This window comes from Bos mutus, chromosome 21, assembly GCF_027580195.1.
Source record: "Bos mutus isolate GX-2022 chromosome 21, NWIPB_WYAK_1.1, whole genome shotgun sequence".
NCBI lineage: Eukaryota > Metazoa > Chordata > Mammalia > Artiodactyla > Bovidae > Bos > Bos mutus.
In genome coordinates this window covers 21,662,247-21,686,722 of record NC_091637.1, presented here as the reverse complement: position 1 = coordinate 21,686,722, position 24,476 = coordinate 21,662,247, and the positions used below count along the sequence as shown (strand labels likewise).

The 24,476-nt window shown below is 45.0% G+C and overlaps 1 protein-coding gene across 7 annotated transcripts in view; it reads left to right on the top strand.

Moving 5' to 3' along the window:
• Window positions 1-1,097: 1,097 nt before the first annotated feature.
• CPEB1 (cytoplasmic polyadenylation element binding protein 1) overlaps window positions 1,098-24,476 on the top strand; it is a 107,908-nt gene continuing 84,529 nt past the window's right edge. For 2 of the 7 annotated variants that reach the window (XM_070358353.1, XM_070358351.1), the window contains exon 1: window positions 1,098-1,236. Coding sequence is in view for 4 of the 7 variants with exons in the window: in XM_070358354.1 (XP_070214455.1) it covers window positions 2,135-2,272 (138 nt within the window). In the remaining 3 variants the exon portion in view is untranslated. Of the gene's footprint in view, window positions 1,237-1,938; window positions 2,273-2,466; window positions 2,576-24,476 lie in introns of those variants that run through there. The other 5 variants (XM_070358354.1, XM_070358349.1, XM_070358350.1 and 2 more) reach the window with 5 other exon arrangements.

Below are 24,476 nucleotides of genomic sequence, written 5' to 3'. Positions count from 1 at the left end.
CATACACCCTCAGTTGGCTCCTGTGCTGTAGGTATCCGGGTGTGGCACTCCCTGAGAGGACAAGCAAGATACATCACCTCAGATGAGTTGTTCTACGCTGTTTGTGAGCCAGGGTGGGACTTGTGGGTGGGTTGCTCGTAGAGAAGGAAGAGCTCCAGATAGGGCTGGTGTGGGAGGGTTCCAGGGAAACTAAACCAGGAGGCAGGGAATTCCTGGGCAGCTGAAATGGGGCATCTTCAGGAGGGAGGGGGAAACGCTCAAGCAGCCCCTCTGAAGGGGAAGAGAGAGTGGAGCAGTTTATGGCTAGGGGGTGCCAGGGTCCCCTCTTGCACTCCCCTGCCGCCATCACCTCTCTGCCCAGAACCTCAGCAACCCATGGGAGCTCCTGCACGGGGACATTCTACGGATGGAGACTGGCCAGCTCTCACTGTCACTCTGAGTCCTTCTGTGGACTTACTACTCCAGCGTCTGTTCCTACCCTTTCTCCCATTAATCCTCCCACCACAAAAAGCTAGACCTTGACTCCCTCCCCTCATCCATTAGATCCAGGCCAACCTCATCAGCCTGCCAGGAAGGCAGCAGACCTGTCTCCCCAACTGCCAGGAGGAACCTTAAGCAGAGTAAGTGCTTTATAAAATAGTATGATGGTGATGCTGAGGTAATATACGTGAACACTTAGGCTCAACAACGCCCATCCCTTTTCTCCCTACCACAGTCCCTTATTTCTCCCCTTTCACTGTCAAACCTCTACGAAGTCTGCAGTAACATCTTAAAAGATATCTGATACTATCATTCTCCTGTTCACCATTTTTAATAGTTCCCAGATGTCTGCAAAATAAAGGCCCTTCACGAACTGGGCCCAAGCTTGCCTCCTGCGGTATCAGCACGCATTATCCTCTGCCCTGGTCAGGAGCCTCTCTGTTCTGCACTCTTTCTCAGCTTTTGCCTGCCCTTCTGCCTGGAATGCCACCTCCGTTTCCGTACCTGCCCGGGGTTTCAGCCCGGGGTCCGCTCCTACCCCAAAGACGCCCTCCCTGACCACAGTCTGACCCCACCGCCGGGTCCCTCCTCCACTCTCCAGGAAGTTTTCCTTTCGCAGTCTGGAAAGAGCGTCGGAAGCGGCTTCCCGGGGAACTACAGTCCATAAGGGGATCCCTGATGTCCTTGGAACTTTCCGGAATCCCCTGACGCCCGCGCAGTCCACCCCCGGTCCAGCACACGAAGCAGCCGATCTAGGTGAGCACGCCTGCTGGAACCGGGGAGTGGGGTTGGACAGGGGCGCGTCGCGCAGGCTGTCTCCAAGGAGGGGTTCTTTGGCAGAAAAGGAGCTTGGACACCGTAAAGAGAGCTTTATTGACAAAGCGCGTTGCCGCCCCGTCGCAGGGGCTTGTAAATGGCGCTCTGTAAGGGATAAACTGAGGCCCTAAGAGATAAGGGACGTGATCAGGGTCACTAGGTGAGTGGCATGCTCCACTTGGACCCCTGAACTCCTGGGGCGGGGGGCAGGGTGCGGGGTGCCGAGCGCGCCCCCAACTGGGCGCCCGGCTCTGGGTGGGCGGCTGAGCCCTCGGCCCGGCCTGCTGGAAGGGGCGGGGCCCCGGGCGGGGCCGACACAGGTGCTTCGCATCCGGCCGTGGGGGGGGGTGGGGGGAGCGACTCGGCGGGGCTTTATAAGCGGCCGCGAGTGCGGCGCTGTGAGCGGCTCGCTGCAAAAATAGTGCCCACGTGTCTGCGCGTCCCTCGCTGAGCCGGTCAGCCGCCCGCCGGCCGGTCCGTCCGTCCCGCAGGGCCACGCCATCCCCATGGCGTTTCCACTGGTAAGAGCTGCCCGCCGCCCGCCGGGGCGGGGCTGGGCGGGGCCGCGGTCAGGGCCGCGGTAGCTAACGGTCCGCGCGCAGCCTCGGCCGGTACCGCGGTCCCCTCCTCCCCCGCCCCCACCCGTGCGCGCGAGTCCCGGGCGGGGCACGGGTCACGTGCCTGCGGGCGTGGGGCCTCGTGGAGGGGTGTGTGGCGAAGGAGGGGTAGGGAGCCTCCTCGTGACTCAGGGCCTTTGGGCTTAAAGGCGCCGCGGCCCTCCGGGGGCGGCCGGTGAGGCCTCCGAGCTGCGCTGCAGACTCCCGTCGGCCTCGAGTGTATGTCCAGACGGGAGCTGACCGGACGGAAGGGCGCCTCCGCGCCCGGAACTTTTCCTTCTCCCACAGCCGTCGCACGTGAGAGCCGAAGCCACCGGCGCCGGGAGCTCACTTGCCTCGCCACGTCCCACGCGAGCCTCGTTCGTACCCAGTGGACAGCGGGGGAGGGCGGGGCGGGGCCGGGCCGCAGGCGACATAGGCCCTCGCGCAGGGCCCCGGGTCACGGGAGACCGCCACGACGGCAGTGGGCGCGGCTCCTTTAAGGCGGAGGGATTAGGCCCCTCGTGCCTTCTGCACGCGCTTCCCCGGCCCAGGAGGTCACGTGGCTTCACACGTTCTGCTGGAGGTGGAATACTGGGGCAGGGTTGGCTAGGTGGGGTCCAGCACCAGTGGGTGGGTTGACCTGCACGTGCGGCGCGGCTTGGAGCTGGGGAGCCGCGCAGGTGAGCTGGGTCCTGGAGGCATAGGCATGGGTCTTGCAGGATATGGAGGCGCCCGTGGAGCCAAGCTAGGCCGCGCCAGACTTTTTTTTCCTAACCCGGGCTCTCTAGGTAGCGGAGAAGCGTGCAAGTGACCTTGGCCTTGTCATTCTCCCCTCAGCCCTGGACTGGGCCAGGTGCCCAGACTCGCGTGGGGGGCTTGGCGTGGGGCCCCGCCCTGGTCCCGGGTTTGCCTTAGGGGACAGCCGGATTGCTTGGCCTGGCCAGTCAGGGGTTAGGAAGGCCTTTGCCTGCCTGGAATCCCGGGGGGAGTGGGGACGCAGACCCAGGAGTTTGCTCCCCGTGGGTTGTACCACGTGGCCCCATTCTCTGGCTTTTTTCTCGTGTGGGTGGTGTTTACAGTCAAGGCGACCCTGACTTTCTTGCATCATCCCCCCAGGGTCCAGGCCAGGGTTCTTGTAAGTGGCTCAGTGCCACCCCGGGGACCTAGAAGTCCGAGCCAAACCTGGGGCTCAGGAGCAAGTCCTGGCGTGCATGGGTTAGTTTTTGGTGGCACTCAGCTTCCTGCAGGCCTTACCCCCCTTTGCACGGTGTTGCCCTTCTGAGGCGGGTGGGAAGCACGAGGACTTGGGACAGCAGCTTTCAGAGCCCCGGGGTGGGGGTGGGGGGCGGGGACGCGGAGGCCTGACACCCTCCCCCAGCCGTCCCGCAGGCCGGGCTGGGCTGTGCTTAGCGCTGCGTTTTGCTGGCAGCTGCCTCCCTTGGTCTCCCTGGCTACCGATCAGCCGCCTCGCGCTCTTGCTGGCACCTGAGTACGCGGCTGGCCAGCGTCATGTGCTGGTGAGGGGCGAGCAGGTTGGAGCTGAAGCCCCAGGTGCACTGCCCGCCTCGGGTCTGCCCCCCAGGTGACAGCGCTGACATGTGCTAGCTGGCCGCGAGTGTCTCCTGAGGAGGGTGTGCACCCTTAACGCTCAGGTTGTGATTGAGCCTAGGGACCCACGCTGGGCTAAAAACAAAAATACATCCAAACAAGCGGAAGGAAACCTTGGAAACCTCGGGCTGGCGGTGGTTTCCCTGGTTGGTTGGTTTTGCTCGTAGGTGGAAGGGGAGTGGAAGGCAGTTCTGCTTCTGGAGCTCCGCGGAGCTCTGGGCTGTCGGCTTCCACCCCCCCCACCCCCACCCCCAACCCCCCCGGGACAGGAGAGTTCAGGGCCAACCCTCCTCTTCGAGCTTGCTTGGGACGACACTGTGTTCCCAGAGCCCCTGCTCTAGAGTTTGGCTCTTGCCACGGTGATGTAATCTAAGCTTGAGCAGTGGTCTGGCCGCAGTACATGTTCAGTATGTTAGAAGCAGGATGTGAAGCTGACTGCCCTGTGTGTAAGTCACTCTGTATTAACCGTGTGGAAATACTTGCTTTCCCTTCTCCCGTGGGTGGCCTTAGGAACATCTTCCTGGCCAGGCTCCCCTTTGGGGAAGGGGATCTGTGCCAGCCTGTGCAGCAGGCAGGAGGTTAGAGAGTTAGTGTGTGTGCTGAGGGATCGTGGAAACAGAGAGCAGCTTGGATTGGGCCTTTAGGCACTCAGTGAAGGCAGGGTTCTATGGTCTTGTCTTTGCTGTGATATGCTTTCCAGTGTCTGTGAGGCAGGAAGTGGAGGAAGGTGATCACAGCAGTAAGACTCCAGGCTAATGATAATAGCTGTCTTTGTAAGTATTTTCATGGGGTCACCCAAGCTATTTATTTTGTTTTTAAAAATTAAAATGGGCTACAGACCCAAATCCCTCCAGGGGCCTGAGGTAACATAAATGAGTATAGGGAAAGAAAGAGGAGCAGTGCCCCCTGAACTACAGAATTTGCTTAAAGGAGAGCCAGTAGCTGGTTGTTGGCTATGTAGAAATGGGGGGCCAGAGTTCATGGATCTTTTGTTTTTTCCTAGCTAAGCCGCCAGTCTCTTAATTCATAAATGTAACAACTAAAAAATTGAAAACATTGTGATGAATCAAAGTCTCTGAAGATTGTATTTAACCTGAGAGCTAGTTTGGGATCTTTGTCTCAAAAGGTCTCTTTTAGATTTCCCCCTCCCCGTTTTGCAGGTGATGAAACAGGCTTAGAAATCAAATCACAAGGCCACCAAGTGATAAAACTGGTTGTGTGAACCTAGGTCTTTCTGGTGCGGTAGTTCAGCCTATGATACTGTGTGTATTCTAGTATGTTAGAGGGGTCAAGAGGGTTATTGGTGGTATATATTGTACAGAAAAGGTAGTGGTCTATGGGCTGGTCTCACTCATAGGCAAGAGTGAGCTTTAACTGCATTGGAGGGAACCTGGGTTGCTGTGGAAGTCAGTGTGGGTCTTCCGAGCATTAGTGCTGTGGTGCTGATGTCAGGAGGAATGTGCTGTGTCTATCATTCCATGATATGTGTCAGAGCAGTTTAGCCGATTCTGAGAGCACCAGAGGTCTGGAGAAGTCAGGCTCCTCCCACTGTGGGGGTGACCCTCCTAGCCCTCTGCACAAAAGATTGTCCTCTTTCAGGACAGTTAAATTTCAGCCACCTTTTTCCTTCTGAGAAAAAACGTATTTGAAATCATATGATTGTTGTAGAGTTATAAAAGTAGAATGGGGCTTATTAAATCTTAGCTTTTCTCTCTTAGCTAAAATTCCCATAATCCTGTCTCTTAGATTCCCAGGAAGAATTAATAAGGATTTTAGCAGTGCGTGGTAAAATCTGGAATAAGCTCCTAGGACATAAAAAGAGCTCTTGTACCAGAAATGAGGGGCTGGGGTTTCATTCTGGACAAGTTAGAATCCTTCTTGCAGTGTATAAGCCACACTGGCAGATGTAAAAAGATATGTGCCTTTATTTCTGTATCTTATTCCCAAAGGATTTAAACATAAAGAAGTAAAGACAATGTTCAGAGACTTGCCAAAGGGAATTTTTTCCATGAGAATGCAGACTCAAATACAAACCAGATAACTTTTCTTTTTAACCTGTGAACTGGGAAGTTTTGGGGAAGATGAAAACTTTAAAGTGTTCCTGTCCCCTCCTGCTTTTTTAGTTACCTTTACAGGCCACTCAGCCATGAATTCACTGTTGTGAATCTGGTGTTGGAGGGGAAAGGTGAGATGACTGGAGTAGGTCTGCACTGGAATTTTAGTGTTTATTTGCTAGATAATAACTGTGCAGAGTTTCTTATTGTTTTCAGCTAAATGACTGTTTCCTAAAATTGTTATGTGTTTGTTTAAAGGGCAGGTTAATTAGTGGGTAGTATTTCTGCCTTTAAAGTTTGGGATAGAGATACATGCCAAACCCAGATATTCACATTTAGGCTGCTGTCTTCAGTAGCTCGTGGTTGGAGGCAGTAAGAGAATCATGAGATCAAATAGCAAGGTATTTTCTCTGCTGTGGCAGAGCTGTGCTAATCCCATCCTGTTCTGCAAATCTCCTTTTCCTGGGCAGTAGTATCTAAGCTGTATGGACTCTGGGAAGAGCTTGCCAGAAAGCCCTGGGGTAAGGGATGCGGGATAGGAAAGAGGGTTGGGCTAAGAGGTTGGAGTGGAGGAAGTCACATAAAGAATTTTTGCTCGTCTCTGTTTGAATTAAACCAGGAGACACTGATTGCACCCTTTCAGTATTTGCATTCTGCTGGCCGCACCTCCTTTGCCCCCACACCTGCTGCTTTGGGAATGCTCTTTGTTTTCTTTCCTGCCAGTGTTGCAGCCTGATTTTAGTTATTCCTGCATGAGAGCTTGTCATCCTCTGTAAGCGCACAGATTCCAAATGCTGGAAATTTTTATGTTCAAGATAGGACCGCCAAAATGAGGCATTTTTCAATTACAGTGAACTGGCTGAAACAATTGAACTTGAAGGTATATATAATAAGTAAACATTTCATATTTCTTATAGGAAAATTATATGATTTCCCATAAAAAGCCATTTCCAAGTTTGAGAGTGTTAATTTTACATTGTTGGCATAGTTTTCAGTTTTGTTATTGGGATTTAAAAAGGCTCTTGTTAGGGATTAGTTTGTTTTCTTAATATATTGGTTGGCCAAAAAGTTTGGGTTTTTCTGCAACATCATCTTTTTGGCCAACCCAGTAGAATGCAATTTTAAGTAACGCAGGTGTGGAGGTAATATTCCTGACTAAGTAAGGTTGAGCTTTGCTTTCAGTGATGCAGAAGAACGCTTAGGCATGTATAGCCTCTGCATTCTGCTTTAGTTTTCAGTATTCCTGTATGGTTAGAGTACCGTTTTTGTTTTCGCCTACAGTGAATTAACACTCTCTTGTGATTTTTAAGGCATTTTGTGATGACTTTCCTTGAAGTAACTGGAGAATTCCCAGAGGACAGATCTGAAGATTGATTTGTGTGCTAAAAATGGGTCACAGTTGCATCTAGCTGCTGATTCTGGGAGTAACTTGACTTCAATAGTGCTACTGGTTTCCTTATTCTTGGCCAGCGTAATATGCTGACAAAGATCCCATCCTGACAGGTTTAGCACGATGGCCTGAAGTCTCTTTGATGAGGTGTGGGAGTAGCTCTCCCCTTGTGGAAGCAAAGAAGTTACCTTGAAGGGCAGGTTGGGTTTTTTTGGTGTCTTTTGACTGAACACTTAATCTCTTACTGCTTAACACCTGTGCTCTCTGCATTCTGGCTTTGTGCTTCTGGATCTGACACCATCTGTCTCTTGAGTCTGCCCTTTCCCCGGAGACTTTGTTTTTAAGCTGTAATTTTGGAATTATTTTAAAGCTCAGGAGGTGTTGGAGACCTCTCTGCCTCCCTGGTATAACTCTGAGTTGACACCAAGTCCAGATGATAGTGTCTCACTATTTTCACGGACGAGGAGATTTAAGCTGAGAATGAAAAAGGGTCATTTATACAGTGAGGCGATGATAGAGCCAAAACTGGAACCCAGGTCTCTCTATTTCCAGACAAGTGTTTCTGGAATTCACGCACCTTGTCCTTGGCTATGTAGGTCTCTGATTATCTCATCTTACTTAAAATTTCCACTTGGTTCCTAAGACTCAATGGCTTCCTTTTCCTAGTTCTCTTCTGTCTGGTCTTTTCTTGTCTTGGCACTTACACCCCCCGCCCCCGAAGCCCACATTCATTGTGGCTCATTCTACTGCTCATTTCTGTACTCTTTCACAGGGGCCTGTGTATTCCTGTAGCACTGCTTTTCGAGTTTTAGGTTGAGCTCTTTATAGTCCTGATTGTTCTCAAGAACCATGGTTCTGATCAGCCTACTGAATGAATGTTTTTGTGAGGCATATTAAATGCAGACGATCTCAAAACAGCCAACGTCTTCCCTTTCTTCTCCTCCTGGGGCTAATCTAATTCTGTTCCCTCCAATTACGAGTGTTTTTTTTTTTCTGACTAGATGCTGGTGTCCTCTTGGGGGAAAGAACTGTGTTTGAGTGTTTTGGGTTTTTTTTTTCCTTTTAACCCCGAAGGCCCCAGTACAGATGGATGCTAGGTAAATAAATACCTATAGCTTTCCTTCAGAAACCTCTCCCCAGCTCCTATAACAATAAAGCCTTGATGTGATTTAACTCTTGGCCCATGGATCCTTTCATCTGTTCTCCATTCCCATTTCTGCCACTAGTTCAGGTATCCCTTGGATGAATATTTTCAGTCTGCTTTTCCTGCCTTCCTCCTTAGTTATTCCTGCCTGTTCACAGCCACCACTCTTTGTGGAGCTACGCCATACTAATGGCCGTATTGTTCCCCAGACATATCCCTCAGACCCTTGGTCCTTGGGTCTTAATGTGTAGTTGTATCTCCCAAGCTGAATGGTGAGCTCTGGATCAGAGGGTCTTTGCCTGTATCCTTTCTAACCCCCTGCCCACCCCTCCACAGAGTAACTACTGAGGTGTTACTGATTAAATACAGGAGTTTTAAGGTGAAATTCAAACTTCCCTTGGCACTCTGGGCTTGAAGAGGCTGAATTTGTCTCTGCCGGTCAGGCGCTTACGCCAGCTCCACCATCCTGCTGCTGTTCCTGCTCCCAGTGCCCTGCCCGAGTTCCGGAGGTTCTCTTAGTGCTAAAGCTTCTGGATGTTTCAGAGGATGTTGAGAACAGTCTTCCCCTGCCTTGTAAGAGGCTCCCCCACAGCTTCAGAGTTGTTACAGAGTGTTTCCCTGACCTGCTCTTTCCTGTCCTCCTCATGTTTCTCAGGCTGCCTTGATGCAGAAGGAAGAGGAGGTTCGTAGTTTGGGATCCTGATTTGAGTCCTAGTACCTTGTTAAACATTAGCTTAAGGAAGGATTTTCAGTTTTGCTAAGCGTCTCTTGTAATGAGACTGAGAGAGGTTCCATTCTTGTGATGAACAGAAGAATCAGAAGGCTCTGGGCGCTTGGCATTAGAGGCCCTATTCTTGCCCTCTATTTGGGCTGAGCTTCCTTTACTGTCTCTTTTCTCTGGCTATTGAAGGAGTGTCCTCATCCCTGTTCAAAGAGCACTTTTGTGTCCTGGTGTCCCTCTTCTCTGATACCTTAGGGACCTCTGGGTCGGTTGTCCCTACCACATGGTTCATCTCTGTCGGTGAACATGGTCCTGTCTCTCTTACATTCAGAGAGATGTGAGAGCAGTACATCTTCCTGGTTCAGCAGCCTCCTCCAGCAACCAGCCTCACTGGCTTTCCTTAGCTTCCTACAGAGTAACCCTCCTCCAGTCCTGACTACCTCACCCTTTAGTCCTCTCTTAAATTCTTGAGCTCTGACATCCTATGAAACTCTCCTCTCTCACATTCTATTTTGGAACTTTTTGTTTGTTTGTTTTACCAAGTTCATTGTGCCCTGTCGAATCTTATAGATGTTTTCTTGAGCCTTTCAGGATGTTTGCATTCCTTCTGAGATGTTCTTAAAAGATCTTTGAAAAGTGCAAATTTGATCAGCTACTCCATAAGGCAGTGGTTCTCAAAGCATTTTCATCTCAGGATTCTTGTACACTTCTTAAAATTTTGAGAGCCTCAAGAGCTTTTGTGCATGTGGATCATATCTGCTAATACTTACCATTAGAAATTTAAACTGAAACCATTTATCTACTAGTCATTAAAAAATAACAAATCCATTACGTATTAATAATTATATTTCCCAAAACAAAAAAAATGAGTGAGAAAAGTGAGCATTCGTCTACATTTTTTGCTAATCTCTTTAGTATCTGTTGTAATAACTGAATTTTGTTGTCTGCCTCTGTATTTAATCTGTTGCCATGTGTCATTTTAGTTGTATATAGGGAAATTTTGGTCTCAAACACAAGTATATAGTTGGAAGAGGAAAAATTTTGGAGGGTTACTTAATTTTTATTGGAGTGTGTGTGTGTGTTAGTCAATCGCTCAGTCGTGTTGGGACTCTTTGTGATCCCATGGACTGCAGCCCGCCAGGCTTCTCTGTCCATGGAATTCTCCAAGCAAGAATACTGGAGGGGATTGCCATTCCCCTCTCCAGAGGAACTTCCCAACTCAGAGATTGAACCCTGGTCTCTTGCATCACAGGCAGGTTTCTTTACCATTTGAGCTTTAAGGAAGTCCTTATTGTTGGGATGTAATTATTTTATAATGTTGTGTTTCTGCTGTACAACAAAGTGAATCAGCTATATGTATCTCCTCCCTCTTGGACATATATATGTGTGTGTATATATATGTGTGTGTGTGTGTGTGTGTGTGTGTGTGTATATATACATATCTGTATATGTATATCCTCTCCCTCTTGGACCTCCCTCCCACCCCACACCCATGCCACCCATGTAGGTCATCACAGAGCACCGAGCTGAGCTCCCTGTTGGTTTCCAGCAGCTTCCCACTAGCTATCTGTTTTACATGTGGTAGTTTATATGCATCAGTGATACTCTCTCAATTTGTTCCACTCTCCCCTTCTCCCCTGCCTGTGTCTACATGTCTGTCTTCGTCATCTGCATCTCTGTTCCTCCTCAGCAAATAGGTACATCTGTACCGTTTTTTCTAGGTTGCACATATATGTTAGTATACAATATTTGTTTTTCTCTTTCTGACCTACTTCACTTTGTGTGACAGATTCTAGATCCATCCATGTCTCTACAAATGATCCAATTTCATTCCTTTTTATGCCTGAGTAATATTCCATTGTAAATATGTACCACATCTTCATTTATCTGTGAATAGACATCTAGGTTCCCTGGAGAAGGGAATGACAGTCTACTCCAGTATTCTTGCCTGGAGAATCCCATGGGCGGAAGAGCCTGGCAGGCTACAGGCCATGGGGTCGCAAAGAGTCGGACACGACTTAGTGACTCACACATACAGACATCTAGGCTGCTTCTATGTCCTGGCTATTATAAATAGTACTGCAATGAACATTGGGGTGGTTTTGAAGCTTCCCACTTAGCTTAGTAGGTAAAGTATCTGCCTGCAGTGCGGGAGAAAGAAGATGAAGTTGCTCAGTGGTGTCTGACTCTTTGCGACCCCATGAACTATAGCCTGCCAGGCTCTTCTGTCTGTGGAATTTTCCAGGCAAGAATACTGGAGTGGGTTGCCGTTGCCTTCTCCAGGGAATCTTCCCAACCCAGGAATCAAACCGGGTCTCCCGCATTGCAGGCAGACTCTACCGTCTGAGCCACCAGGGAGAGCAATGTGGGAGACCTGGGTTCAGTTCCTGGGTCGGGGAAGTTCCCTTGGAGAAGGAAATGGCAGCTCACTCCAGTATTCTTCCCTGGAGAATTCCATGGACAGAGGAGCCTGGCAGGCTGTAGGTAATTGGATCGCAAGAGTCGGAGACGACTTAGCACTTTCTTTTTTCTATGGTAGTTACAGTTTTAGTTTTTTTTGTTTGTTTGTTTAAGGAACTTCAGTAGTGTTCTCCATAGTGGGTATATCAGTTTACATTTACCAGTGGTGTAGGAGTGTTCCTTTTTTTTCACACCTTTTTGAGCATTTGTTATTTGTAGATTTTTTGGTGATGGCTATTCTGACCTGTGTGAGGTGATACCTCATTGTAGTTTTGATTTGCATTTCCCTAAAAATTAGTGATGTTGAGTATCTTTCCATGTGCCTCTTGGCTGTCTGAATGTCTTATCTGGAGAAATGTCTGTTGAGGTCGTCTGCCCACTTTTTGATTGGATTGTTTGTTTTAATATTGAGCTGCATGAGCTGCTTGTATTTTGGAGATAAGTCTTTGTCAGTTGCTTTGTTTGCAGATATTTTCAAATATTTGCAAATGGGTCTTTTTCCCATTCTGAGGGTTTTCTTTTCATATTGTTTGTGGTTTCTTTTCTGTGCAGAAGCTTTTAAGTTTAATTAGGTCCCGTTTGTTTTGTTTTTATTTTCATTACTCAAGGAGGTGGGTCAAAAAAGATCTTGCTGAGGTTTTTGTCAAAGAGTGTTTTTCCTATGTTTGCCTCTAAGAATTTTACAGTGTCCAGCCTTACATTTAGGTCTTTAATCCATTTTGAGTTTATTTTTGTATGGTTGGGGAGTGTTCTAATTTCATTTTTTTACATGTAGCTTCTAGTTTTCTAAGCACCACTTACTGAAGAGACTGTCTTGTCCTCATTGTATATTCTTGTCTCCTTGTTGTAGATTAGGTAAGCATAGGTGTGAGGATTTATCTCTGGGCTTTCTATCCTGTACCATTCAGCTGTGTTTTTGTTTTTGTGCCAGTACCATACTGTCTTGATTAGTGTAGCTTTGTGGTATATGGTATAGTCTGACATCAGGGTGGCTGATTCTGCCAGCTCCATTTTTCTTTCTCAAGATTGCTTTGACTGTTTGGGGTCTTTGTGTTTTTTTAACAAGTTGTAAAGTCTTTTATTCTGGGGAAAATGTCATTGGTAGTTTGATAGAGATTGTGTTGAATCTGTATTGCTTTAGTTAACATAGTCATTTTGACAATATTGATTCTTCCAGTCCCCGAACATGGTATATCTTTATCTGTTTCTGTCATTTTTGATTTCTTTCATCAGTGTTTTACTTTTCTGCTTTTAGTAGGTTTTTTTACAACTACTTGTTTAAAAAGTAGTTGTTAAAAAAAAGTTTTTTGCACTAGAAAAAGATAGCGTTTTACTCTACTTTTCTGAGTAGAGATCTTTTTTCTCCGTACGTAGGTTTATTCTTAGATATTTTATTCTTTTTATTGTAGTAGTAAATGGGGTTGTTTTCTTAATCTCTATTTCTGGTCCTGTGTTGTTAGTGTGTAGGAATGTAAGAGAGGAAATGACTTCTTCAGCGATCTCTTGGTTTTTTAGTGGTGTATTGTTTAGCCTCCATGTGCTTGTGATTTTTATATTTTTTTCCCTGTAATTGATTTCTAATCTCATAGTGTTGTGGTTGGAAAAATGCTTGATATGCTTTTAGTTTTCTTAAGTTTCCCAAGACTTGATTTGTGACCCAAGATGTCTATCCTGGAGAATGTTCAATGTGCAATTGAGAAAAAAGTGTATTCTGCTGCTTTCAGGTGGAATGTCTTATAAATATCAGTTAAGACTATCTGGTCTGTTGTGTCATTTAAAGCTTGCGTGTGCTTATTTTCTTTGTGGATTATCTGCTCATTGATATAAGTGGGGCGTTAGAGTCCCCCACTATTACTGTGTTACTGTTGATTTCCCCTTTTATGGTTGTTAGCATTTGCTTATGTATTGAGATGCTTCTATGTTGAGTGCATGAATATTTGTTATATCTTCTTCTTGGACTGATCCTTTGCTGTTAATGTGGGGACCTGCCTTATCTCTTGAAGCAGTTTTTAAAGTTTATTAATCTGATATGAATATTGCTACTCCAGCTTTCTTTGGATTTCCATTTGCATGGAATATCTCTTTTTCCACCCCCTCGGTTTAAGTCTGTTTGTGTCCCTAGGTCTGAAGTAGGTCTCTTGTAGATAGCATATATACAGATGTTATTTTTGTATCCATTCAGCCAGTCTGTGTCTTTTGGTTGGAGGATTTAATCCATTTACATTCAAGGTAATTTTTGACATGTATGTTTCTGCTACCGTTTTCCAAATTGTTTTGGGATTGTTCCATGGGTCTTTTTTGGAAGAAGAGAAATATTCTAATAGCCTTTTCAGATAATTACGGTTATTGGTGCCAACAAGTGGTAACTTCTTAAAAGTCAGAGTCATCCTTCAGGGTCCAAGGGACATGGGTTCCAAGACCACTGTGGATACCAAAATGCAGATGCTCTAGTTCCCTACATAAAATGACGTAGTATTTGCCTATAACATACACAGTCCTGTAAATGTTACACCAGATCATCTCTAGATTACTTATAATACGCAATACTATGTAAATAATTGTAAATACAATGTAAATGCCAATTAAATAGTTGCCACTGCACAGCAAAATCAGCTTTCACTTTTTGGAACTTTCTGAAATATTTCCCCCGATATTTTTACTCTGTGGTTGGTTGAATCTGCAGATGAGGAACTCAGGTATACAAAGGATTGACTGTAGTTGCAACATGAAATCTGAAGCCATATGGATGTACTGTTCATGCGGTGTTACATCAAAATGCATTTGTCCCTGTTGTGCTTTGGGTGTCTATCTACTCATGTCTGATTTTGTAACATCATTTGACAAATGTGGGTTCACTGAGTTATGTGGTTATGTGTAGCATTGGTTAATAGCATCACCAGTCTCATCAGAAAAGTCTTCTAAAGTACTGAGTAAGGTGTCAAGTTCAAGTGGTGGCAAATCCAGGGTTTCCAGAATTCTTATTTTTTCTCCAAGGCTCTAGTTTTATCATTAGCAACAGATAGTGACAGTTACTTAACTTTTGAGGCTACAGGCTTACTCTGTTTTCAAGGTATATAATGTTTGCTAAATACCCAAAGTTGATAACCATAGCGTGTCAGTTGTATTTTCAAGTACAAAAAATGTTTCATGGAAAAAAAAAGACATTCTGTTTTAAAAATTTTATTTTTGGTCGCAGTGGGTCTTCATCACTGAGCAGGGACTTTTCACTAGTTGCAGTGAGCTGTAGCTACTCTGTTGCTGTATGTGGACTTCTCACTGGGTGACATCTCTTGTTGCAGAGCACAGGCTCTAGGGGTGCAGGCTTCAGTAGCTGCAGCATGCAGGCTCAGTAGTTGTGGCTCGTGGGCTCACAAGTTATGGCACATGGGCTTAGTTGCTCCGTGACGTGTGGAATCTTCCAGACCAGGGATCAAACCTGTGTGTCTTCAATGGGCAGGTAGATTTTTATCTGCTGCACCACCAGGGAACTCCTGAGGCTAATTCTTCTTGAAACTCAATCACAAACACTTTTTCTTGAGACCATGATTATATTTCAGTATCAAGCAGGGGCCTTATACTCTTGTCCATTTGTCTCATAGATACTAGGACATGTACTCAAGGGTTGCGATTTAATAAAACTTCTCCTGTTTATCCAAGGAAATTTGTAAATAAATCTGGCTTTTTCTGGGAATTCATAGCATAAAGAATACAGTAATTGCTGCTAAAGTTGGTTGGCATTGCCTTGATTCCTGCTAAGGTGCCGGTTTTATCTACTCCTGTTGCTTTTGTACCGTCACTGCAAACGTCAGCATAGTGAAAAAAGAGCGGATATCTTAGAATTACAAGAAGTTTTTCTGATTTGGTGGACCTCAGAAAGAGTGGGTCCATAGACCTTGCTTTGAGAACTGCTGCAATAAGGTCACACAATAAGGTCAAGATCCTTAGTTAGTATACAGAGTCCATGATGTTGTGACTTCACTTTAGTGGCCAAGTTTGAGCCCTGGTCTACAACTCCTTGAACTTTCAGAAAATTGAGCGAGGGAGTTCCCTGGTGGTCCAGTGGCTATGACTCCACACTCCCAATGCAGGGGTTCGATCCCTAGTCAAGGAACTAAGAGTTTGCATGCTGCAACTAAAACTTGATGCAGCCAAATAAATATTAAAAAAGAGAAATGTTTAAAAAAATTGAGTGATGGCGTACTTGCAGTAAAAGGCATTAGTTGTTACCGTATGGTTTGATCAACTTTTACATGTTCATGTATTATTTTTATGTATCACACAGATCAAGACACAGAACATTTCTAACATTCCATAAGGTTCCTTTGTGCCCTTTCCACTCTATAGCCCACCTCATCCCACAATCAAATACTTCTCTGATTTCCTTTGTCATCAGTTGATTTTGGCTGTCGTTGAATTTCTTATAAATGAAATCGTGTAGCATGTACTCTTAAGCTTTTTTCTCCCACTTAATTTAGTATCTGTGAGGTTTCTGTAAGATGAGATGCAGTTGTTTTTCCTGTATAGTAAGTACTACATTAGAGATGTGAGTAATTATCCATCTAATGCATGTTACTGTTCATACTGTTCATGGGGTTCTCAAGGCAAGGCCTGGCGTGCTGCGATTCATGGGGTCGCAAGGAGTCGGACACGACTGAACTGAACTGAATGCATGTTACAGATGTGAACGGCTTATCTGTACTTAAGCTTATGGATATGCTAAAAAGAGGTAACATGGCAGGCTTCATGGCTGTCATTTGACTAGTGTCTGGGAACTTACATTTTGAGTTCTCACTGTTTCAAGAACTGGTAAGAATGATTTAGTGTGCCTAAACTGCACAGGGAATATGGTTTGTGTTGAATATCTGCTTTCCTCTTGGAGTCTTGAATTTTGCTATTTTACAGACACAGGCTGCCTCTGTGACCAGCCCTAAGTAAAATCCCTGGGGCGCCATGCTTCTTTTGTTGGCAACACTGAAACGTGTTGTCACAGCGTGTGGCCGGGGAATTGTGTCCTGCATGATGCCCTTGGGGAGGAAGACCCTTGGAAATTTCCACCTGGTAGCCCAGGCTTTGCGCCACGTGCTGCTTCCCTTTGGTTTTGCTCTTTGTTCTCCGGCTGTAGTAAGCCTTCCTCTTACATGCTGAGTACACCTAAATGCTGAGTCCTGTGAGTCTTCCTCCTAAGTCACTGAACCTGGGGGTGGTCTTGGGGACCATAATAACATGACGGGCATCAGTTTTTGTTTCTCTTCACATTTTGAGTGTAATGACTAAAACTGTTGTGACTGTTCTTGTGTGTGCACTTGTATCATCGATGTGTTTGTTTCTCTCACGTATAGGACACTGTGTGCCGTTGCTAGGTCAGGGGTAGGGTCCCTTAAACTTAAAATTGTAGCGGTCATGTACTTCAGTCACCTAAGAGTAGTTCTGGCCTTTATACATGTCAACTCTGTCTCGAATGCCCTCCCCATCCTCAGTGTGCCTGTTTGACAAAATCTTTTCATCTACCTCAGTTCAGTTCAGTCGCTCAGTCGTGTCCAACTCTTTGTGACCCCATGGACTGCAGCACACCTGGCTTCCCTGTCCATCACCAACTCCCGGAAATTGCTCAAATTCATTCCATCGAGTCAGTGATGCCATCCAACCATCTCATCCTCTGTCGTCCCCTTCTCCTCATGCCTTCAATCTTTCCCAGCATCAGATTCTTTTCCATTGAGTCAGTTCTTTGCATCAGGTGGCCGAAGTATTGGAGCTTCAGCTTCAGCACCAGTCCTTCCAGTGAACATCTCCTTTAGGATGGACTGGTTGGATCTCCTTGCAGTCCAAGGGACTCTCAAGAGTCTTCTCCAACACCACAGTTCAAAAGCATCAATTCTTCGGCACTCAGCTTTCTTTATGGTCCAGCTCTCACATCCATAATGACTACTGGAAAAACCAGAAGCTTTGACTAGACAGACCTTTGTCGGCAAAGGAATGTCTCTGCTTTTTAATATGCCGTCTAGGTTGGTCATAGCTTTTCTTCCAAGGAGTAAGCGTCTTCTAATTTTATGGCTGCAGTAACCATCTGCAGTGATTTTGGAGCCCAAGAAAATAAAAGTCTTGTCACTATTTCCATTTTTTTCCCCATCTATTTCCCATGAAGTGATGCCATGATCTTAGTTTTTTGAATGTTGAGTTTTAAGCCAGCTTTTTCCCTCTCATCTTTCACTTTTATCAAGAGGCTCTTTAGTTCTTCGCTTTCTGCCATAAGGGTGGTGTTATCTGCATATCTGAGGTTATTGTTATTTCTCCCTGTGATCTTGGTTCCCACTTGTGCTTCATCCTGCCTGGCATTTCACATGATGTACTCTGCAAATAAGTTAAATAAGTAGGGTGACAAAATACAGCCTTGATGTACTCCTTTCCCGATTTGGAACCAGTCTGTTGTACCATGTTTGTTTCTAACTGTTGCTTCTTGACCTGCATACAGATTTCTCAGGAGACAGGTAAGGTGGTCTGGTGTTCCCATCTCTTCAAGAATTTCCCACAGTTTTGTTTTGATCCACACAGTCAAAAACTTCAGGATAGTCAATGAAGCAGAAGTAGATGTTTTTCTGGAATTTTCTTGCTTTTTCTATAATCCAACAAACGTTGGCAATTTGATCTCTGGTTCCTTGGCCTTTTCTAAATCCAGCTTGAACATCTGGAAGTTCACGGTTCATGTACTGTTAAGCGGAGAAGGCAATGGCACCCCACTCCAGTACTCTTGCCTGGAAAATCCTATGGACAGAGGAGCCTGGTAGGCGGCAGTCCATGGGGTCGCACAGAGTCGGACACACCTGAGTGACTTCACTTTCACTTTTCACTTTCATGCATTGGAGAAGGAAATGGCAACCCACTCCAGTGTTCTTGCCTGGAGAATCCCAGGGATGGGGAAGCCTGGTGGGCTGCTGTCTATGAGGTCGCACAGAGTCGGACACGACTGAAGTGACTTAGCGGTACTGTTAAGTCAGGCTTGGAGGATTTTGAGCATTACTTTGCTAGCATGTAAGATGAGTGCTTATTTAACTTATATGCAGAGTACATCATGAGAAACACTGGGCTGGAAGAAGCACAAGCTGGAATCAAGATTGCCGGGAGAAATATCAATTATCTCAGATATGCAGATGACACCACCCTTATGGCAGAAAGTGAAGAGGAACTAAGAAGCCTCTTGATGAAAGTGAAAGAGTAGAGTGAAAAAGTTGGCTTAAAGCTCAACATTCAGAAAACGAAGATCATGGCATCTGGTCCCATCACTTCATGGGAAATAGATGGGGAAACTGGAAACAGTGACAGACTTTATTTTGGGGGGCTCCAAAGTCACTGCAGATGGTGATTGCAGCCATGAAATTAAAAAACGCTTACTCCTTGGAAGGAAAGTTATGACCAACCTAGATAGCATTTTAAAAAGCAGAGACGTTACTTTGCCAACAAAGGTCCATCTAGTCAAGGCTGTAGTTTTTCCAGTGGTCGTGTATGGATGTGAGAGTTGGACTGTGAAGAAAGCTGAGTGCCAAAGAATTGATGCTTTTGAACTGTGGTGTTGGAGAAGACTCTTGAGAGTCCCTTGGACTGCAAGGAGATCCAACCAGTCCATTCTAAAGGAGATAAGTCCAAGGTGTTCATTGGAAGGACTGATGCTAAAGCTGAAACTCCAGTACTTTGGCCACCTCATGCAAAGAGTTGACTCATTGGAAAATACTCTGATGCTGGGAGGGATTGGGGGCAGGAGGAGAAGGGGACGACAGAGGATGAGATGGCTGGATGGCATCATCGACTTGATGGACATGAGTTTGAGTGAACTCTGGGAGTTGGTGATGGACAGGGAGGCCTGGCGTGCTGCAGTTCATGGGGTTGCAAAGAGTTGGACACGACTGAGTGATTGAACTGAACTGAAGATGAGTGCAGTTGTGCAGTAGTTTGAACATTTGCTGACCGTTGCCTTTCTTTGGGGTTGGATTGAAAACTTTTCCAGTCCTGTGGCCACTGCTGAGTTTTCCAGATTTGCTGGCATTTTGAGTGCAGCACTTTCACAGCATCATTTTTTAGGATTTGAAATAGTTCCACTGGAATTCCATCACCTCCACTAGCTTTGTTTGTAGTGACGCTTCTTAAAGCCCACCTGACTTCGCATTCCAGGATGTCTGGCTCTAGGTGAGTGGGCACGCCATTGTGATTATCTGGGTCATTAAGATCTTTTTTGTATAGTTCTGTGTATTCTTGCCACCTCTGCTTAATATCTTCTGCTTCTGTTAGGTCCATATCATTTCTGTCCTTTATTGTGCCCATCTTTGCATGAAATGTTCCCTTGGTATCTCTAATTTTCTTGAAGAGATCTCTAGTCTTTTGCATTCTATTTTCCTCTATTTCTTTGCATTGATCGCTTTGGAATGCCTTTTTTTTTTTTTTTTTTAATCTCTCCTTGCTGTTCTTTGGAACTCTGTATTCAGATGGGTATATCTTTCCTTTTCTCCTTTGCCTTTCACTTCTCTTCTTTTCTCAGCCATTTGTAAGGCCTCCTCAGACAACCATTTTGCCTTTTTGCATGTCTTCTTAGGGATGGTTTTGATCACCACCTCCTGTACAGTGTTACGAACCTCCATCCATAGTTCTTCAGGCACTCTGTCTATCAGATCTAATCCCTTGAATCTGTTTGTCACTTCCACCATATAATCGTAAGGGATTTGGTTTAGGTCATACCTGTATGGTCTAGTGGTTTTCCCTACTTTGTTCAATTTAAGTGTGAATTTTTACCTACCTATATGCTACTCTTGTAGTTGTTATATGTATGTGGCATTAGGCTTATGTGCATGCTAAATCACTTCAGTCATGTCTGATTCTTTGCAACCCTATGGATTGTAGGCCGCCAGGCTCCTGTGTCCATGGGATTCTCCAGGCATGACTAATGGAGTGAGTTGCTGTGCCCTCCTCCAAAGGATCTTCCTGAACCAGGGATCGAACCCACGTTTCTATATCTCATGCATTGGCAGGCAGGTTCTTTATGACTAGTGCCACCTGGGAAGCCCAGGCTTACAATGTAGCATATAACTTGTTTGTGTGCTTATGTTCCCACTGGACTAATTTCTTGGGAGCTGCTCCCCAGAATGGCTCCAGGTGTGTGAGAATGAAATCAGTAATTGTAATTTCTGGGTCCCTAGGCATCAAGTCATATTGTTCATGGGTTCCTTGTTTTTCATTCATATGGAATTGTCTCTGCTCCAAGCTTAAAATTGCAAGTCCTGAAATGAGTGGCCAAGAGCTTTGACAGTTTGATCTTGTCTTATCATTTAATAAAGAAATTACAACTTACAGAGGTTGTGATGGTAAAAATACCTATGAAAGGATGATATGGGTTTGCCTTTTCTGTGGTATCTGTATTGAGTGCCTGCAAATTTAGCAGATACTATGTTGGGTTCTGCGTTGATAAAGGCCTTGAAAGATCCTGCTGCTGCTGCTAAGTTGCTTCAGTCTTGTCCGACTCTGTGTGACCCCATAGACGGCAGCCCACCAGGCTCCCCCGTCCCTGGGATTCTCCAGGCAAGAACATTGGAGTGGGTTGCCATTTCCTTCTCCAATGCATGAAGGTGAAAAGTGAAAGTGAAGTCACTCAGTCGTGTCCGACTCTTAGCGACCCCATGGACTGCAGCCTACCAGGCTCCTCCATCCATGGGATTTTCCAGGCAAGAGTGCTGGAGTGGGGTGCCATCCTACAGTTTATCAAATGCAGTGCTGACAATGCATACAGCAAACAGTTTGACAGATGTGACAGGAGCTACAATTACAGTGACCGTATATTCTGTGTATTTTTGAGCAGTTTTTGCTATTAAATATTTCCTTAGTGTTCTCATAAGCCTGCCCTTGAGATTGTAGTATTTCATTTTTCAGACTGAATTTATAGAGCAAAAGGAATATTGGGCTTTAAATGCATCATGTAGAAACTGAAGAATAATCAGAAAAGTAAAGGGAGAACCAGGAAGGAGAAAGTGATTCCTCAATTATATGAGTAGAGAGTAGCTGATGATCAGATCCCCAAAGATGCCAGGTAGAATAGATTTGAAGTATGGGTTGGGTTTGGCAACTCAAGTGATTAAGCAGAGTTGTGTGGTGTCTTTTGAAGGGGGAGAGGGACATGCTGGCAAGGCATTGTGGGTTGAGAGGAAGGATGAACAAGAGGTTAAGAAATAGATGTATTTTCTACATGGTAGAGCAAAAGGAAGAAAACAGTGGTTTAAGAGAGTGTTTAAGTCAAGGAAGATGTGTTTTTTTGTTTTAAGATGAGAGCCTTGGGCATACTTAACAGACTGATGGGAAGGAACCAGTGGAGGGGAGAGAGGAAAGTAAGATGATTAATGGAGGAGGGGGTCTCTTGAGTGTTGTGTCTGGTAATGGGTTCACTTTCTCTTTCTGGATGGATTCAGTTTCTCTTTCTGCAGTTAAGGACCTGCTGCCATTTCTCCTTCATTCCTGGCAAGCCTTCCTGCCCAGTCTGGCCTGCCTTTCCTTTCCTTGAATTTACTGTGTTCTGTATCCACTCTGTGCTTGTTCTCTGCCTGTCTGTTACGTTCTTTCTCAGACTTGGTGATTGAAATTCTGCTTTTTCATTATTCTTCAATTTAAAAATCTGAGTTGTCAAACAATTCAGATACCTTAATATTCTCTCTTCTGCAGTGTTTTGTACAAACTTGTCTTCATTTCCACTTATCTAGATGACTTTTATTCTTTTCTCCCTCTTACCTAGTTTTCCCCAGGGCCCAGATTATGTTTTATTTATCTCAGTAATTTCAACATCTGATGTAGCAAGTTTTTTAGTATTTGTGAAATATTGAGCTATGCTAAGCTGTTATTTTGTTGGTCAGAAAAGGGGAGATACTGACATTTTCATATGGATCAAGCTAATATTTTTATTCCTTACATTCTTGCACAGAAAACTTGAGGTGAAAGTTCAGTTAAGAATGGACAAGAACCAAAGAGAAAGTTAGAGAAGCATTTCTTAACAACTGTCTAGTCATATTGAAATTCAGCCAAAACTGGCTTCGAGTGACCAGTGACAAAAGCAAACATGGGAACTTTGCTAGATTTACATTTTCCCATAAAGAATGAATGTAAAGGAGATATCAGTTCCTCAGAGGAAACTGGCGTTTCTTGGTCTTGGTCTGAGTGACACTTTTCTGAGTGGATGGTCATGTAAGTGTTGTTCAAATTGTTGCAGACGACATCCTTCAAATACTGAGTATAAGTGCTGAACAGGTTTTATTCAGCTTTATCATTACTTACTAAAAACTAAAATCAGATTGCCAGACTACCTCTCAGAACCAGTGTTTTGGGGCTATCTAAGTATATTACTTTCTACTGCTGTATAATAAGTTAAAAAAATGTTGAAGACCAGTGCTTTTTTTTCTTTTTTTTATTTGGTATTGGGGTATAGCCAATTAACATTGTTGTGATAGTTTCGGGTCAACAGCAAAGGGACTTGGCCATACGTATACTTGTATCCATTCTCCCCCAAATTCCCCTCCCATCTAGGCTGAGACATAACACTGAACAGAGTTCCCTGTGCTATACCGTAGGTCCTTGTTGGTTATCCATTTTAAATATAGCAGTGTGTACATGTCAATCCCAAACACTTAACAACCATGTAAGTTCATTCTCTGAGTCTTGAGTCTCCTCCTGTTTTGTAAGTAAGTTCATTTGTATCATTTCCTTTTGGATTCCACATATAAGCGATGTCATATGATATTTCTCCCTGTCAGGTGCTTCACTCAGTGTGACAATCTCTACATCCATCCATGTTGCTGCAGATAGCATTATTTCATTCTTTTTAATGGTTGAGTGATATTTCATTGTATATATATACCACATCTTAAATCATTTTACTTTTTGGGTGTGATGGGTCTTCACTGCTGCATGGTGGCTTTCTCTAGTTGTGGCACATGGGGCTACTCTTTGTTTCAGGGCATGGACTTCTCTGTGGCGGCTTCTCTCTTGTTAAGAGCATAGGCTCTAGGCACTCGGGCTCAGCAGTGGTGGAGCATAGGCCTGGTTGCTCTGAGGCGTGTGGAATCTTCCTGGACCAGGGATTGAACTGGTATCCCCTTCATTGGAAGGCAGATTTTTAACCACTGGACCACCAGGGACATCCCTGTACCACATCATCTTTATCCATTCCTCTGATAATGGACATTTAGGTTGCTTCCATATCTTGGCTGTTGTAAACGGTACTGCAACGAACATTGGGAGCATGTATCCTTTTGGATCGTGTTTTTCTCCGGATATATGTGCAAGAATGGGATTACAGGGTCATGTGGTTGCTCTATTTTTAGCTTTTGAAGGAACCTTAAAAAACTATACTGTTCCACAGTGACTGTATTAGTTTACATTCTCACCAACTGTGTAGGCGGGTTCCCTTCTCTTCACACCCTCTCCAACATTTATTGTTTATGGATTTTTTGATGACAGCCATTCTGACTGGTGTGAGCTGCTATCTCATTGTAGTTTTGATCTGCTTTTCTCTAATAATGAATGATGTTGAGCATCTTTTCATGTGCCTCTTGGCCATCTGTACGTCGTCTTTGGAGAAATGTCTGTTTAGGTCTTCTGCCCCCGTTTTGATTGGGTTGTTTGCTTTGATGGTGTTAAGCATCTTGAGCTGTTTGTAAATTTTGGAGACTAATCTCTTGTCAGTCACATCATTTGCAAATATTTTATCCCAATCTCTGGGTTGTTTTTTGTTTTGCTTGTTGTTTCCTTTACTGTGCAAAAGATTTTAGTAGGTCCCATTTGCTTATTTTTGTTTCCATTATTCTGGGAGACAATAAAAAAAGATACTGTTTTGATTTATGTCAGAGAGTGTTCTGCCTGTGTTTTCCTATAGTAGAAGTTTTATAGTGTCTGATCTCACATTTAGGTCTTTAATCCATTTTGAGCTTATTTTTGTGTGTGGTGTTAAAGGATGATATCTAGTTTAATTTTTTTCATGAGGCTGTCCAGTTTTCTCAACCCCATTTGTTAAAGAGACTTAAAGACCAGGGCTTTTAACTAAAAAATAAGTGATTAATTAGAAACTTTTATTCTTAGCAAAATTTTTAGGATGAACAATTTTGCCAGGGGCCTTGGTGGATCCCTGTCCATGGAACCCCACACTAACACTCCCATCAGGAGATAAGCTTTGTGCCATTCAGTCAGT